At 32.5% G+C, this 16,475-nt stretch overlaps 2 protein-coding genes across 3 annotated transcripts in view; both read left to right on the top strand.

Moving 5' to 3' along the window:
- LOC127701296 (beta-catenin-like protein 1) overlaps nucleotides 1–16,475 on the top strand; it is a 370,618-nt gene that overhangs the window by 60,465 nt on the left and 293,678 nt on the right. The gene's annotated exons all lie outside the window — the stretch shown is intronic.
- Nucleotides 9,806–16,475, top strand: part of LOC127701262 (uncharacterized) — a 29,854-nt gene continuing 23,184 nt past the window's right edge. For both annotated transcript variants that reach the window (XR_007981959.1, XM_052205092.1), the window contains exons 1-4: nucleotides 9,806–9,891; nucleotides 11,630–11,772; nucleotides 12,835–13,921; nucleotides 14,332–16,280. Coding sequence is in view for 1 of the 2 variants with exons in the window: in XM_052205092.1 (XP_052061052.1) it covers nucleotides 11,635–11,772; nucleotides 12,835–13,921; nucleotides 14,332–16,280 (3,174 nt within the window). In the remaining variant the exon portion in view is untranslated. The remainder of the gene's footprint in view (nucleotides 9,892–11,629; nucleotides 11,773–12,834; nucleotides 13,922–14,331; nucleotides 16,281–16,475) is intronic.

The raw sequence follows: 16,475 nt of genomic DNA, 5'->3' as shown, positions 1-16,475 counted from the left end.
ATAACTGAAGGGGCTGTGTATTAAAAGAATTCATGCACAATGGCATGGAAAGTCCATACTTTTGAAATTTATTACAAGTTTATTTCATATGAGTTGAAAATCAAGTTTGAAATGACTATGGTTTCTCCACATCCACTTCCAAATTGAAACTTAAACCTTAACGATTTTTGCCCTGCCAAGATGTGATGTTTCAGGCAGCAGCTTCAACAAAATTTGTAAGTGTGTGATAACATTTGTAGGTCAGTTTAAGGGACACCACTCATGGTAAGTTGATTTGGTAGGCATTTGTAATAGCAATAATAAAACGCATATCCATGGAGATTATATGGCCTCTTATCTTTTGTAACTTTTGCGTATTGAACATATCTAACGTGTAAGTTTGAGATTAGGTCATTTATCAGTCGGGGGACTTACTTAAATGAGTGATTTTCTAAATCACTGATTCAAGTAACATTATGTCCATAAAGGTTGGAAGTAAGAGTTGTCTTTCTTTAATAATCACCTATTTAAGTAGTACAAATTAATCACTTGACTAAGTGATTTAATTTTATTGTAGCTTTAAATATAGAATACTAATGATCCAGGGACTAATTATGTTGCTAAAATTATCAGAACCAACATCTGTGTTGATAGGATGACCGGGTCATGTCAGGTGATGACCTTGTACTAAATCTAGGATAATGACATAAAAATCACTTGTTTAAGTATCATACCTCAATTTCCTTCCAAAAAATCACTTCTTTAAGTATCATTATTTTAATAACCCCCACTAATTTCAACACCCCCGAAAAATTGAAATTTTGATCGCGAACATTAGAATTTTATTACATAATCTATGTGATGAAACCTTGAATTTTACAGGAAAAATTCTGCCACTGCTGGGAAAAATCTGTTAAGAAAGTATGAGTTCATTATGTAAAGCCATTTTTATAGCATTTTTTCAACTAAAATAGAATTTGCAGCTAAATGATTGCATCAAAGGCATAAACCTTGCTGCTTAAAAGAAGCAAAAAGTTCTTTTTTTTCAATTTTACTAATGAAAAGATATTATCTAAACCTATGTGTTAGAAATTTTTGTAAAACTACAAAATCACAATTTGTGACAAAACTTCGAATTTGCTACTTAAATAAGTATTTCAATAAGTCCCCTGACTGTTTATAGCGGAACCGCATTTGATTAGTCACTAAAATTTAATACATTTGAAGATTATTTAGCCTTGCATATTTAGTCATGGTTCACTGAATGTTTCGCATAATTTTCATGTGAAAGTATTGCTATTTAATTTCAACATTTGCATTTTTCTATCAAGTACATACGATGAGACATACCACTGTGTCAACAGCTTATTAATTATGTCTGAGTCAACTTGTATCTTTCATAGATAAGCTGTTAAGTTACATGAAATACAGATGACCAGAACAAAAAGACCAAAAAATATAATTTGTTGAGAGCAATTCACTCACAGCACAAGCACAGGTGTTGCCTATAAAAATATTTACACAGAAACAATGTTATTTCATTGCTTCACCTGCTGAAAATTATTCTTGCAACAGTTTTGTTCTGTGTTTATTTACCAAACAGTTACCAAAAGTGTTATCTTCCAGCAAAGTCTCTTAATTTGGCCTGTACAACATTCATTGAGTTATGACTGTAACTCATTTTGTAAAATTCGTCCTGAACATGGTAAGAAAAGTGTCGACCTCAGTCAGTGTATTGTACATTCAGAAATAAGTGAGATCTTGTGCAATATTGGTTCATCACAATCCTTCAAGAAAAAAACAGTTTATTGAAGTCTCCTTTCGGGTATAGAATATAATGTTATATATGGGCCTTAAGTTTTAATTTAATAAAATTGAGAATGGAAATGGGGAATGTGTCAAAGAGACAACGACCCGACCATAGAGCAGACAACAGCCGAAGGCCACCAATGGGTCTTCAATGCAGCGAGAAACTCCCGCATCCAGAGGCGTCCTTCAGCTGGCCCCTAAACTAGAACTAGTTCAGTGATAATGGACGTCATACTAAACTCCAAATTATACACAGGAAACTAAAATTAAAAATGATACAAGACTAACATAGGCCAGAGGCTCCTGACTTGGGACAGGCGCAAAAATGCGGCGGGGTTAAACATGTTTTTTGAGATCTCAACCCGCCCCCTATACCTCTAGCCAATGTAGTAAAAACAAACGCACAACAGTTCGCACAGTAAAACTCAGTATATGAGAAGTCCGAGTCCGATGTCAGAATAGGAAACAAAAGAAAATAAACAAAATGACAATAATACATAAATAACAACAGACTACTAGCAGTTAATGACATGCCAGCTCCAGACCTCAATTAAACTGATTGAAAGATTATGTCTTCATCATATGAATATCAGGCACAATCCCTCCTGTTAGGGGTTTAGTATTATACCGTCATAAAATATATGACAAGAACATAACCCGTGTCATGCCAACAACTGGTTTTAGAATAAATGTGTTTAATTCCGATGCAAAGACCCTATAAGTGAATCAATATTAAAGCCAAAATATGCAATCTTTAATGACCTGACAACAGTATCGTAACTATATCCCTTCTTAATAAGTGTTTAAAGGTTTTGTTAGCTTTTGAGGTGAATACTGACATTTTTGTGCTTTGTAAAGAATATTACCATAAAAGATTGGATGTGAAATACCCGAACGTATAAGATGTCTGCATGTTGAGTTATATTTACGAATGATGTCCTTGTACCGATGATAAAATTTAGTAAATGTTTTGACTAGTTTATGATATCGAAAACCCAGGTGTAATAATTTTTCAGTAATACATAAATTTCTGTTGCTAAAATCTAATACGTTGTTACATACACGAGCGAATCGTACAAGTTGAGATATATAAACACCATAAGATGGTGACAAGGGAACGTCACCATCTAAAAATGGATAATTAACGATAGGAAATGAAAAATCATCTCTTTTATCATAAATTTTTGTATTAAGCTTCCTGTTAATGATATAGATATCAAGATCGAGGAAGGGACAGTGGTCATTGTTAGTATTATCTTTATTTAAAGTAAGTTCAAAAGGATAAATTTCTTTAGTATACATACTGAAGTCGTCATTATTGAGAGCCAATATATCATCAAAATATCTAAAAGTATTGTTAAATTTTTGTATCAGATGTTGTTTCGATGGGTCTTTGCTGATTTTAGTCATAAATTGTAACTCATAACAATACAAAAACAGGTCCGCAATAAGTGGTGCACAGTAAGTCACACATTGGAATTCCGATAACTTGACGATATACGGAATCTCCAAAGCGAACAAAAATGTTATCAAGTAAAAATTCAAGGGCAGATATAGTATCAAAGCATGTCCAATTGACATAGTTCTTTTGTTTGTTGCTACTAAAAAATGACCTAAAACAGTTTGAACATATGTATTCGCATTCCGACTTTTTAAATGCCCATTTAATTAGGTGTGTGAATTTTTTCTTAATAGGAATATGAGGCAAAGTGGTATATAGGGTAGAAAAATCAAAACTTTGAACAGATTCAAAATCACCAATATATGCATGTAATTTATCAAGTACTTCCAATGAGTTTTTGACACTCCAAAAGTAATTAATTCCACTATTTTCAAAGGCCTTATTTGAACAATTTATTATCAGGTTTTTGATTGTACCAAGTGTACTAGTAAGTAGAATAGACAATTTAGTAGTGGAACAATGACTTGAAGACGAAATAAATCTATATTTGTAAGGGGATTTGTGTAGCTTCGGAAGCCAGTACATAGTTGGGACTTTCATTGTATTTGGTTCTGCTTGTAAAGAAGTAGCTAATAGTTTATGTTTGTTACAGATATCGTTTTCTGAAAATGAAGTCAGTTGGAATGTTGGTGAATTCGTGATTTCCTTTTGCAGAACCTCAATGTAAAATTTACGTCAAACTATAATGATATTATTAGCAGCTTTATCAGCCGGGACAAAAACAAATTCCTTGGCTAGTTCTTTTAGTTTATGCTTGATACGAGAAATAGGATTTTTATGGTTGTTGTTAAGAGTAAAATGTTCTTTAAAATGTTGTATACGTATATCAACTATCTTCATTACTGAATTAAAAAAAGAGTCCAAAGATTTTTAGTTCACTGCAGTTTGTGTTTTGATTTTTTTAGGACAAACCAGCCTAAAAATATCCCAAAGTAAACCATATCCTTGAATTTTATGGTGCTTTTTTGCCTTTGGAGCATCTCACTTTCACAGAAAAATACAATTTATTAAAAGTATTAACTTGCAAAATTTATACCATGTATTCATCATTTAATCCCTGTATATTTCAATGATATCAAGTTCATCAACTGATTAAATAAATCATAAAGGTTAGATTAACTTGCTAATTAGTAGCAGCATTTTAACACCTTACATAAGAGAAACTAGAAAATTGCCTATTGGATTGGAGTTTTATTCAAAAAATATTTCTGATCACAAAATTATTTTCATATAAATCATTTAGAAAAACTATATAAGTATTACAGTAATTATGATGGTGCCTGAACATTCATTAAGCCTGACAGGGGTGGTAAAATTATCGAAATATTCTTTATTAAGCTGAGAACAACCAATGCTTAGCAAATTTGAGGGGGGTGCATGCCCGCTCCGCCCCTGTCTGAAGCCAAGTAATTTCCTGAAGTATACTCCTGACATTTGGGCCTGCATTGATTGAAACAAAGTTTCAGGATCTTATATGAATGAAAGGGGACGTTAGGTAAACGTCAACGAGACAGTGACCTTACAAAACAAACTAACAGAGTGCTACATCTCATCGTTTTCGTAAATCTGCCGTTAAATCTATTTATAATGCATTTTAGAAACGGGGGTAAAACAACTACAACCTTTTCAAACCGGTTCAAGGATATTCCTTTTTTATATTACTAGCATAAATACATACTACCTTTTAATTAACCCGACACCCGCTATTGTTAACTTTAAATAAAACGGCCACTGTTTTAATTAAGTACATTGAACCATGAAATTGACTTCTAACCTCCTTTGATATTTATCTGTGGGAGTTCAAATCTCTTGATGTATTAATCCGGGAAGTTTCATTTTACTATCAGATTTGCTTCACATAGTTCAGCAACCTTTATCATAACACAACATAGACATGCATATTATCGAAATCTATATACATCTCTCTCTCATAACGAAAATGCCATTTGTCATACAGATTTGAAACATATGCACGTTTAATTTTAAAATTCCATCTTGCTTTTAAAATGTTTTATTTGAACTAGTTGAAATGTTTTTACCAAACGGTTACTTTCTGTTGATTTTTTTTTTTCATCCCTAACAAAAAGATGTGAAATTGTTTATTCTTTTATGTATATAATGTGCATTAAATATACACCTGAAATTATATTTCATGTCATGTTTGCGCAAAAACAATGCCATCCACTATTTTTATCACAAAGGATGCAGAAATTATAACGATATCTGAATCAACCTGTGTAATGTTAATGTTACTGATAAAATTACAAATTTGACATATTTCATTAAATGAATGTTGACAGCCACTTAAGTTTGATGTTGTTTTTATCTCAACAGTAGTTGTGTAAAAAATTTCAATTTGAGGGCTGTGTGTAGGACTGATAAGCATGCAAGCGTTCATTATGAGAATGGATGTCACGTCCACTAGAAGCAGTAGTTAGTCTTATGCCTTTCATCTGCAAATTAGTTCATACTTAAAAGTCCATTAAGAAGTAGAACATTGTTGACCAGAAGTAGTTTTTAGGTCTAAAACTTCAAAGTACCTTCTTGGCATAGCCGCTTGGGGTTGTCCCCTTTTGCGTGTTTAAGATTTTTATTCAATTTTCTCTGATGATGTTTTATGCTTACTTACTCTAATCCATACAATCTTACAATAACTAGGTTATACGTTTTACTACAGTTATTTTATGTTGAAATAATAAAGACGAAGCCTAAAAAATATAATAATAATAAAGGGGCCCATGTCTCGCGATCGCATGTGCATTCCGTTGGATTTCTACGCCGCTAGCCTACAATCGATTAAAAAAATGATCGAAGAGATGACCATGCCTGTCATCTTGAGAGCTCTTAAAAATCGCCGATAGTTTTTATCATATAGTATCATTGCAATCCCTAATTGGAAATTATATTTTAAAAATATAAGTGTTTCCTCTACCTAATTATCCTCAATAGCTATATTTTTAGGTCTTTATACCACTTAAAGTTATTATCTGTATAAAAATATTAAGATGTGGTATGATTGCCAATGAGACAACTCTCCACCACAGACCAAATGACAATGAAATTTACAACTATTACAGGTCACCGTACGGCCTTCAACAATAAGCAAAACACATACCGCATAGTCAGCTATAAAATGCCCCCGAAATGACAAATGTAAAACAATTCAATCGAGAAAACTAACGGCCTGATTTATGTATAAAAACAATGAACGAAAAATGAATATGATATACAACAAACGACAACCACTGAGTTACAGGTTCCTAACTTAGGACAGGCACATACGGAATGTGGCGGGGTTAAACTAGTTTGTTGGCGACAAAAATCGTCCCTTTTGTCGTAAATGTTTGTGTAGAGTTTCCTGTGTAAAAGAGAAGTATCTAAATCTAGGATAGGACAAATACTACTGTTTATATTTGATTTATTCAAAGTAAGTTCCATTAGAGAAGGAGGTTTTATATGAGTTGCAACAAATACATTTGCGATCAGATTTATCAAACGACCATTTAATTAATTAGGAAAACTTTTGTTTGATAAGATTGTGTGGAAGTGCAGTGTAAAGAGTAAAATTCAAAACTGTCAACAGAACCAAAAGGACCATCCAAAGCACGTGATTTATCTAAAACATCATCGGCAAAAGAATTTTTTACACTCCAAAAATAGTTAATTCCACTATTTTCATATGTTTTATTACAAAAGTGTATGATAAGTTCTTTGATAGATGTTAAGGAACTAGTTAAAAGAACTGAAAAATTAGTTGTAGAACACTTACTAGAGGCCGAGATGAAACGATATATTATTGTTTTTTTTTTGTGTAGTTAAGGTAACCAATACATAGTTGGGACCTTCAAATGTTCAGAAGGGGCCTTAAGCTGTGATGTGGTTATGATATGATTGTTTACTATATGACTCTCTGTCCATAGAGCGCACGGACTTGAATATAGAAGAATTTAAAATTTCATTTTAAAAACTTCCGTGTGCAGTATTTACGGTATACTACCACCCCCACATTGTTGACTGCCTTGTCGGTCGGTACAAACACAAACCGCTTTGCGAGTACCTGAAGTTTGTTTCTTATTCTAGAAATTGCCGTATTATGAACTCTTTCTTATTTATTTCTAAATTATTTTTTTAAAATGTGATATTCGAATATCCAAATCATACATTTATTTAAATTTTAGAATCAAGAAATTTTTTATCATTTTTTTCCCCGTTTACACCTATCATTCTACAATACGACGAAAGATCGTCTTTAATGCCCTGCCGACACTGTTTCCAATCTATTTTAGATGTTTTTCAAAAAGTTTTTAACCTCTCGGTCTCGACTCGAACGATATTTAGGACCCGGTAACAACATGATTTATTTTGTTTCAACGCACAATTAAACGCTTGAAAGTATCTCGTAAACGGGTACACTGAAAATATTCAGAAATAAATGATAAATAAGTACAGAAAACACGTAAAAAAATATATATACTGTATTGGTTTTACTCATTGTTCAAGGCCGTACGGTGACCTATAGTTCAGTGTTAATTACTTTGTTATTTGGTCTCTTATGGAGAGTTGTCTCATTGGCAATCATACCACATCTTCTTATTTTTATATTTAAAAGAACACATTTTTGTGATGCAAAGCTATTATTCTATCGTCAGGAATATTTGGTATACATTTAAGGAGGGTGTTGGTGGACTGAAGTGTCCTCGACTTCGATTATTTGTTCTGTCATTTCCCCGGCTATTAAAAATAACATCGTGCCGCTAAGTTTGACCAGAGACTTATCACGATGTCTCTGGATTTTTGGTAAAAGAGTTAAGTATTATTATTGAATCTTCGAAATCCTAAATCATTTCCAAATTGGTTGTTACTTGAAAATGAAAAGATGCATTATATCGAAATACATGTAAGTTTAAAATTTTCAATAAAAATCATGTATTATTGCATCTTTAATTATGATAACATTCCTTATACCAACATATAAAAGCAATTGATTCATCTAAATAATACCGGTGTTGTTTTGTTAAGGATGGGGTAATTCAGAGGATTTAAGAAATGGATTTTTTTATTAAAGATTTATACTGTACTGTATGTAGCAAATAAACAAAAACTAAGGCCTCCATGCAGTTCAGTATCGTTTTATGACTTAAAATTATCAAATAATAGCTATCTCATCGAATTATATTTCGCAAAATTGACATCTCTCCTCACATATACATAATCTTTACAGAAACGGAATTTTCAACATCCTGGAGTGCCAAAAAAAGAATTTAAGTGACACTTTATTGTGATAATCTCGAACAGCATGATATGAGCTACCTATTGACAAAATATTTAAAAATCTTTCGTTTTTGCTCATAGCTAGCTTAGCATACAATATAGATATGAATATATTAATAAGCAAGTTAAGTTTAAAATCTGCTCGATGGTATAGCAACCCCCAGTATATTTTTAACAATCTTTTCACTGGGTAATCTGATTAAAATACAGATTTTGTGTCTAACCTTACAATTCTTGTGAATGATAATAAAATTTTGATCAAAGTAAACATTCGTGCATACCCATTTGTTATCTATGACTTAAAAGGGATACCTTTTCACTATTTAATTGTGATATTAACGCACATTTCCAGAAAGTTCAACATCAAACATATCTCATATAAAATTGCCTAATTAAAATAACGTACTATAGCTGGGACTATTACATATTAGTATTCCCAGACTATAGCCACCTCTTGAGAATTTTCGTAACCGTAAATATTAGTAACAATTTTAATATGTAAATCATTAGATCTTAGTCATATCTGGAACGATTATACTGTAAGTATAATAGTCCCAGGTCACATTTAATATCCTTGTGATGCTAGCTATCAGTGAGCCTCCTCATGGGGTTTTTGATTATGTGATTACTTGGCCGTTTTTTATAGTGATTATTTGATTACCAGCTAGACCAACTATTTCTAGGACTATGTTTTTGATTATTTGATTATCTCGTTTAAAAAAAATAATTAATGATTATGTGATTATATTGGCAAAACATTTGTGATTATGTGATTACTTGGACACCCCCATGAGGGGCCTCATCAGTGTAAATTTTCTGATTGAATACTTATTCTTCAGCATCTCTACTAGTTTTAATATGCTAGAATTCTCCCACAGTTGCAATTTTTAAATAACCCTATACTGGGAAATTCATTACGAGCAGAAATTTCTTCTTGTCCTGGCGTCCTGGGCACCTGAGTTCATCCGACCAGTATTTTTTTGTCACGGGTCCGTGTTGCTCAATCGTAAGTTTTCGGTGTGGTATTTTGTGGACTGGTAATTGACTTTTCGTCGTTTTTCTTTTGTTAGTCGTTGTTGTGAAAAAAATGTTAGAAATAATACAAACATACCACATTTTAAAATTTTAATAAGGTTTTCTTTTTATAATAGATCAAAGTTCGATGCTGTGAAATCATCTCCGGAGTTTTTTGTCCGTTATAGTGATGTGTTTTAATATTTTTTTCTAACTGGTTACCGGTTACCTGAATTTTCTATTTTCCTTTCGATATTGATGAGACAGACAATTCCAGATGAAGAAAGAAAAAAGACGATATTTGTCAGCTTTCCAAAAAAAATTCTTAAAATCTAAGATACCACATTCATAAATTGGTAAAAACGGATACTAAAATTTGAAAAGTGTGCTTAATCAGTACATGAGATAAAAAAAAAAAAAAAATAGAAAAGAGAGGTGAAACTATAAAAAAAAAAGGATACAAAACAGCCAAAGTGAACCTGACAATGCCATTGCGAAAAAACGAAAAACAACAACAGTACACAAAACACCACATTAGAAAACTAAAGACTGAGCAACACGGACCCTACCAAAAACTGGTGGTGATGTCAGACTCAGGTGCTCCTGAAGGGTAAGTAGATCCTGCTACACATATGTCACATCTGGTGTTGCTCATTCAAGTAGAAACCCTGTAATAAGTCTAATTTTGTAGCTCATAATTCAATGAAATGAGGACAAGATTGTGGTTACAACAATCGGATCATATATACTCCATATGCAGGCACTGGAATGTTGCTACATAGAAATGAAAAGTTCACAGTTGTGAAGCTGAAATAATCTCTTAGGTTATGAAGCTTTGTTCTCAACCAACCCAAATTGTCAATTTCTAGTTGTAAGTCAAGATATGAGGCAGACTTAATTGTATCTGTTGTACAGTAACTATAAAGAGGCTCTATAAAAACTATTTCCCCCTTTTCAGACACTTGTTAAACCTTACATTATGCAAGAATACAGGCTAGTCACACAATGGTCAAACTTTTGAAAATCTCCATTGGGATTTTAGTGCAAGATAACATTTTAAAGGGTTACAATTTTCCCAGCATTTAAGTATGCTGTTTTTTATGCCCCCTGCGACAAAATATTGAGGGGCGTATTGATTTACCCCTGTCTATCTGTCCATATATAGATACATGATTTGTCCAGCTATTCTTCCTACAGTCTTTGAGCTACAGCTTCAATATTTTGTAGGAAGTTTCTACACATAAAAGAGGTGTGCATGTCAACAGGATTTTGATGTTTTTAAATATTGTAAAAATGCCAGGTATTTGATCTTAGTCATTTTTTGGTACTAGCTGCATAAAGAGATCATGGTTTGTCTGGCTATCTCCTCCTACAGTTTTTGAGCTACAGCTTTTATATTTTGAAGTATGTTTCTATACATAATAGAGATGTGCATGTCTACAAGATTTTGATTTTTAAACGACAGCAAAATTTTTGCTTCAATTTAAAGTTATGGGGATGTCTGTGTCGTCGTCCAAAGACATTTTGGTTCGCAGACAATAACTTTAGTATAAGTGTATGGATCTCTATGAAATTTTAGAACAAGGTTTCATACCACAATAGGAAGGTTGGGATTGATTTTAGGGTTATAGTCTTAGCTGTTTTGTAAGTAGGGGCCAAAAAGGGGCCAAAACACATTTTCTGGTTCATAGACACTAACTTGGTTCACAGATAATAACTTGAGTATACATGTAAGTGTAGATCTCTATGAAATTTTTGGCACAAGGTTCCATACCATAATAGAAAGGTTGGGATTAATTTTAGGGGTTATTGTCATTGTCATAGCTGTTAATTAGGGGCCAAAACAAGCATTTTTCTTGTTTCAGGACAATAATTTGTATATAGAGTATGGATCTCTGAAATTTTACCACAAGGTTCTATATTTCAAAATATATAATTTTGACATACAGACAGAGGAACACTGCTCAAAAGTTCCAATGTTTACATGGTAAAGTATTGCCTTTTTAATTTCAAATTTGCTCTAACTATAAAAATTACCTTAAAGTGAGACATACAATGTATCTCTGTGTCAACAGCTTATTTTATATTTTACAGTTATTATGGATACACATATATGTGGTGCCTGTAAGGCTGAAATAAATGACTTAGATGAATTTATTGTTCACAAGAAGCAAACTTGTCCTGTGTTACATGTAGTCCAGAAAGAAGTCCGTCAGAATCAACAATCACATTACTCAGTAAGTTAATGATAATTTTCCTTTTAGTTTTATTTAGCCTAATATGAGAAATTTTAATTTGAGTAAAAAGTATATTTATTATATGTGAAAGGAATATTAATATGAAAATTATAAATTTTAAAATTTATTGCGATATTTTTTTTTATAGCAAAAAATGCGATTGGATAGGTTTTGCAAAAATGAAAAGTCACATTTAAAAATTTTGATAGTATTTTTCATATGCTGCATTTGTCCATTGTTCAACTGTAACAATGATAATTGAACACAGAAATTTCTGATTAGCCTTAAAAAGACATGTGTTGAGTTGACATCAATGAGACTGTTATACAGCCTCTCAAAACCAAAAAGAGACATGTTTAGTTAACATCAGTAAGGCTACCACATAGCCCCACAAAACAAAAACAAAATAAACCCCACTCTAATGAAGATTTGCAATCAATAACAAGTTCATAAATAGTAGATTTTCATGTGAGACAACATCTAGATTTTTACATGAAAAATGATTAGATTTTCATATAAAACAATTAAATTTTTGTATAATAAACAACTAGAAAAGAAACTACCATTCCTTTCCTTTAAAATTTCACTGTTATGATATTTTTAGCAGATGAAATACTTTGAACAAAAATAATGACTTATTAAAACTTAATATTCTTTTCAATGATTATTATTTTAGTAAATCATAATTGAGAATCCTGATCTGAGAAATTGTAATTTATGAAAGAGAACATTATGCTAGCAAACAATACAACAGATTAAACCATCAGCCATATTTTGATAGAGAAATACAAAATGTAGCATACATTTTTTTTTTAAATGATAGTATGAATGAATGGCTATAAGGGATATATGACAATGTGATTACAACTTAAAAGCATGAGAAAACCAATGACGTCTGGAGATCATCATATTGTCTATAAAGATAGGATAGTGTTTATACCATGAGTTAAGATTTACAAATGTATCTGGAAAAATTGTAAATAAATCTTACAGATACATGTACTATCATTATTACATTCTTTTAAATCTATTTCAAAATGCTATTTACAAATTTAATTTCAGGATCAAGTTTCAAAAGAAAATGAAACAGAAAGCAGGAATTACTCATGTCTTCAACATATTAGCATACCTAAGACTGCAAGTGAAGAAATTTTAAGAAAACACTCAGAATTAGATCTACCTTCAAATTCGTTACACATTTCTGGAAATGATTGTATACCAGTGACAGAGATTTATAACATTCAAAATGAAAAATGTCAACAGATTCAGGATTCAAGTATTGAGCAACCAGAATTTGCTTTAGCCAATCCTTGTACAGAACATGAATCATCTGAATCAGGACAGAATGTTGATAAAACAGCTGCACATCATTGTACTGAACATACTTCACCATCAAATAAATCAAGAGATCTGAACCAGTTACATGCTGAAACTTCTGTTAAGTTATGTAGTACACCAACAATAGAAACAGATATTGAATGTGCATCACCAGAAATAAAACAAAAAACAAAACAAGATTCTATTTCAAGATCATTAGTTGAGGATCATTATCCAGAGAGTGATCAGAATGAGTCAAAAGATTTAGCTGAAGTCAGTTCTCACCTTGATTCTGCCTCAGCTGAATCAGTTGTCTGTACACCACCTCCTGGTCATGAATACATACAATCAACACTTCAAGACAGATTGGCAACCGACAGAATTGTATGCCACGATTCATCAGCTAAGTCAGTAACACGTGAGACTTCATCTAATTTACATACAGGGCTAATCAACACATCATCATCAAATGTGGCAACTGAAGTGACAGCTCTGAATCTTATGTCACCTGTAATGTCAACAGAGGTTTCTCCTACTATTTCAACTATTGTGCCACCAGTAATGGCCACTGAAAGTTTACCTCCGAAATCAACTCATTTATCAACTGAAACCACTATAGTACCAGCTGTGACATCAACTGAATTGTCCTGTGAAGTGTCAACTTACATATCAGCCAAGGAGATTCCAGCTACAATGTCATCGGAGATGACTCCTGTAGTGTCAACTAACGTGTCTTCATCTATGCTGGCTAAGGTGATGCATGTGGTGTCATCTAAAACATCCTCTGTACTGTCAAGTGATGTGTGTCAAGATCTGTCAACTGACATTAGAGGTGAGGTTTCAAGAGTCAGAATTGTCTGTCATTTTCTCATTTGCCATTTATTTTTTTCCAGCACATGGATCTTCATATAGGTGCAGGTCTTATGATAAGCCAGGTTTACACTATTGGTTGATTACAAAATTTTTACATAATGTCTGGTTTCAAAAAACAGCTTCGCTTTATAAACTTTTCTAAGTGGTGGTTTCAGAGTTTATGATAAAAATGGAAGTTTGTCCCTTTTCAATTTATAAAAAAAAAAAAAATAATTATTCAGGTTTACAATTCTGGAAGTCTTTTGAAATATGGGGACATTTGCATTATGTGCTCATGTTTCTATAAATGCTCGTGGCACAGCATTTTTTTAATTAAAAATAAAGTTTGTTTCATTCATAGTACCTTACACATTTTTCTTTTATTTTCAGAAAATCTTGTACAAGAGATGATTCCACAAACTTTACACATGGTCATTGATCACAATGGCACTTATTCTTTAATTGCAAGATCACAGATCTCAGAGTTTCACAGCCCTGTTATACCATCATCATCATTGTCAGATTTTCCCACGAAAGATACGACCCGACCTACATCACACTTTGCAGAAAAGTTGATTCCAAGTGACAACAGACCACAAGTAGCTCTTCCTCCTACATATGAAGAAAAATCTATAATAATATTGAGTGATTCCAATGATTTAAATAGATCATCTCCCCAAATAACTTCTGATCAGCTGATTGCAGTTCAAAATGAAATGTATCTTAGTTCAGGAAAATTGCAGCGTACATCTGATTCTACTGTTGTTGAAGAGCACAACTTACAGCCATCTCAATCACAATTTGCAAATAAAACAACAATCAATCTGGGATTACAACATTATCATTCTGTTTTGCATTCTAATGTGAATTCTGGGAACATTATGCAACAGGATCAAGCATTGAATACTATCCCTACTGGTCCTCTGAAAGTTGTAAGAAATTTGATTACAAGTTACCAAGACAACAGTGTAAGTGTTGCTGCACTGGATACACAGACAACAACTAAGCAACTTATAGCTTCAAGTTCAGCTGGCTCATCAAAAGTACTTAATGTAATTCCACCAAATGAAAAATCACATGATCATTGTTTAAATCATGACTTGTCAGGAAACATTACTCCAGATCCAAAAAGCACAGCAGTGCCATCTTTTAGGCAAAAACAAGTACAGGTGTATGAACAGCCACAATTTGTTGTTGCTCACGAAAAAAATTCAAGTCAGCCAAATCAGAAATATGTAGATACCCAACCTATTCAAGAAAATTTGAAAGATGGCACTCAAGCAGTTAAACAAGTTTTGAACCCAGCTTACAAAAATCCCATACAAAACATTATCTCCTTAGAATCTGGTATTCTTACCTTAAGACAAGACCATAGCATTGCTCTTGATGGGTATGCAACAACTCTGACTGGATCCAGAGAAAACCAACCTATTGTACTGAGACATGAACCACAACAACAACATGTGGTTTACACTTGTGCAGAAGATGTTCATCAAAATATCATACCTCAAGGTTCAGTTACAGGAGTTATTAACCATACATTAGACAAACAATTACAGGTGAAATATAACACTCCTGTGTTACCTTCAAGAGTAACACAAAAGCTGGAATCTGATAAAAGAAAGGAGAAAACAAAACCTTCTTTAAATGTAAATATTGATCTAGTTCAGTCTGGAAATCATAAGGAGCAAGTCCTTACCATGGATAATATACATGATAAGAATGAAAAGGCAGTTTCTTTGTTAAACAATGACTGTATTGAAAAACTAAAAGAAAGACAGTTACAAAAAGGTATAACTAAAGGTGAAGTAATAACAATTGATGCATTAAATAACATTACTTCTTCAACCAGTAGATATCAGTCTTCAGATAAACACATAGAATCTGCACAAAATTTTAAAACGGCTAATGACGTTACCATGGGTCAAATCTCTTTTTTCCAAAATGATCCTCTGTCTGAAAGTAATTTAATGCAGAGTTCCAAAGATCCTCTGTCTGAAAGTAATTTAATGCAGAGTTCCAAAGATCCTCTTTTACAAAACGTGGAAACAGAAAGGGAACAGGAGAATAGTTTTTCTGAAAAATATAAAAGGCAAAGTTATTCAAATAGAAATTCAGCACATGGTGTACAATATGGAAATTCAGAAGATAGGGTCGAAGCAAATACACAATCAGAAATCAACCAGCAAAAACATAGAAATGCAGAACAAAATTCAGAAAGAACAGCATCGGGAATACAATATGTTTTACATAAAACACCAGAGAAAAACTATTTCTTACCAATCAACAATGCAGAGTCTAGGATGGAAGGGGATCTACAGACATATCAATCTGTGCAGGTATGAATATGAGCAGCTTAAATAAAGTTATCTGAATATAGCAGCTAGCAACTGTCATCAAGGTTACATGGACATAAAACCTCCAAATTTAAATATTTGAATTTAGAAAATTATCACTTTGTTAATTTAGATGCATGAAATTGAACCAATGGTTAATTCATATTGTATTTGAATAAAACTATAAAAATCATTAAG

This window comes from Mytilus californianus, unplaced genomic scaffold (assembly GCF_021869535.1).
Source record: "Mytilus californianus isolate M0D057914Y unplaced genomic scaffold, xbMytCali1.0.p SCAF_5, whole genome shotgun sequence".
Classification (NCBI taxonomy): Eukaryota; Metazoa; Mollusca; class Bivalvia; order Mytilida; family Mytilidae; genus Mytilus; species Mytilus californianus.
The sequence above is the reverse complement of the archived record's forward strand: the minus strand, read 5'-3'. Positions and strand labels throughout refer to the sequence as shown.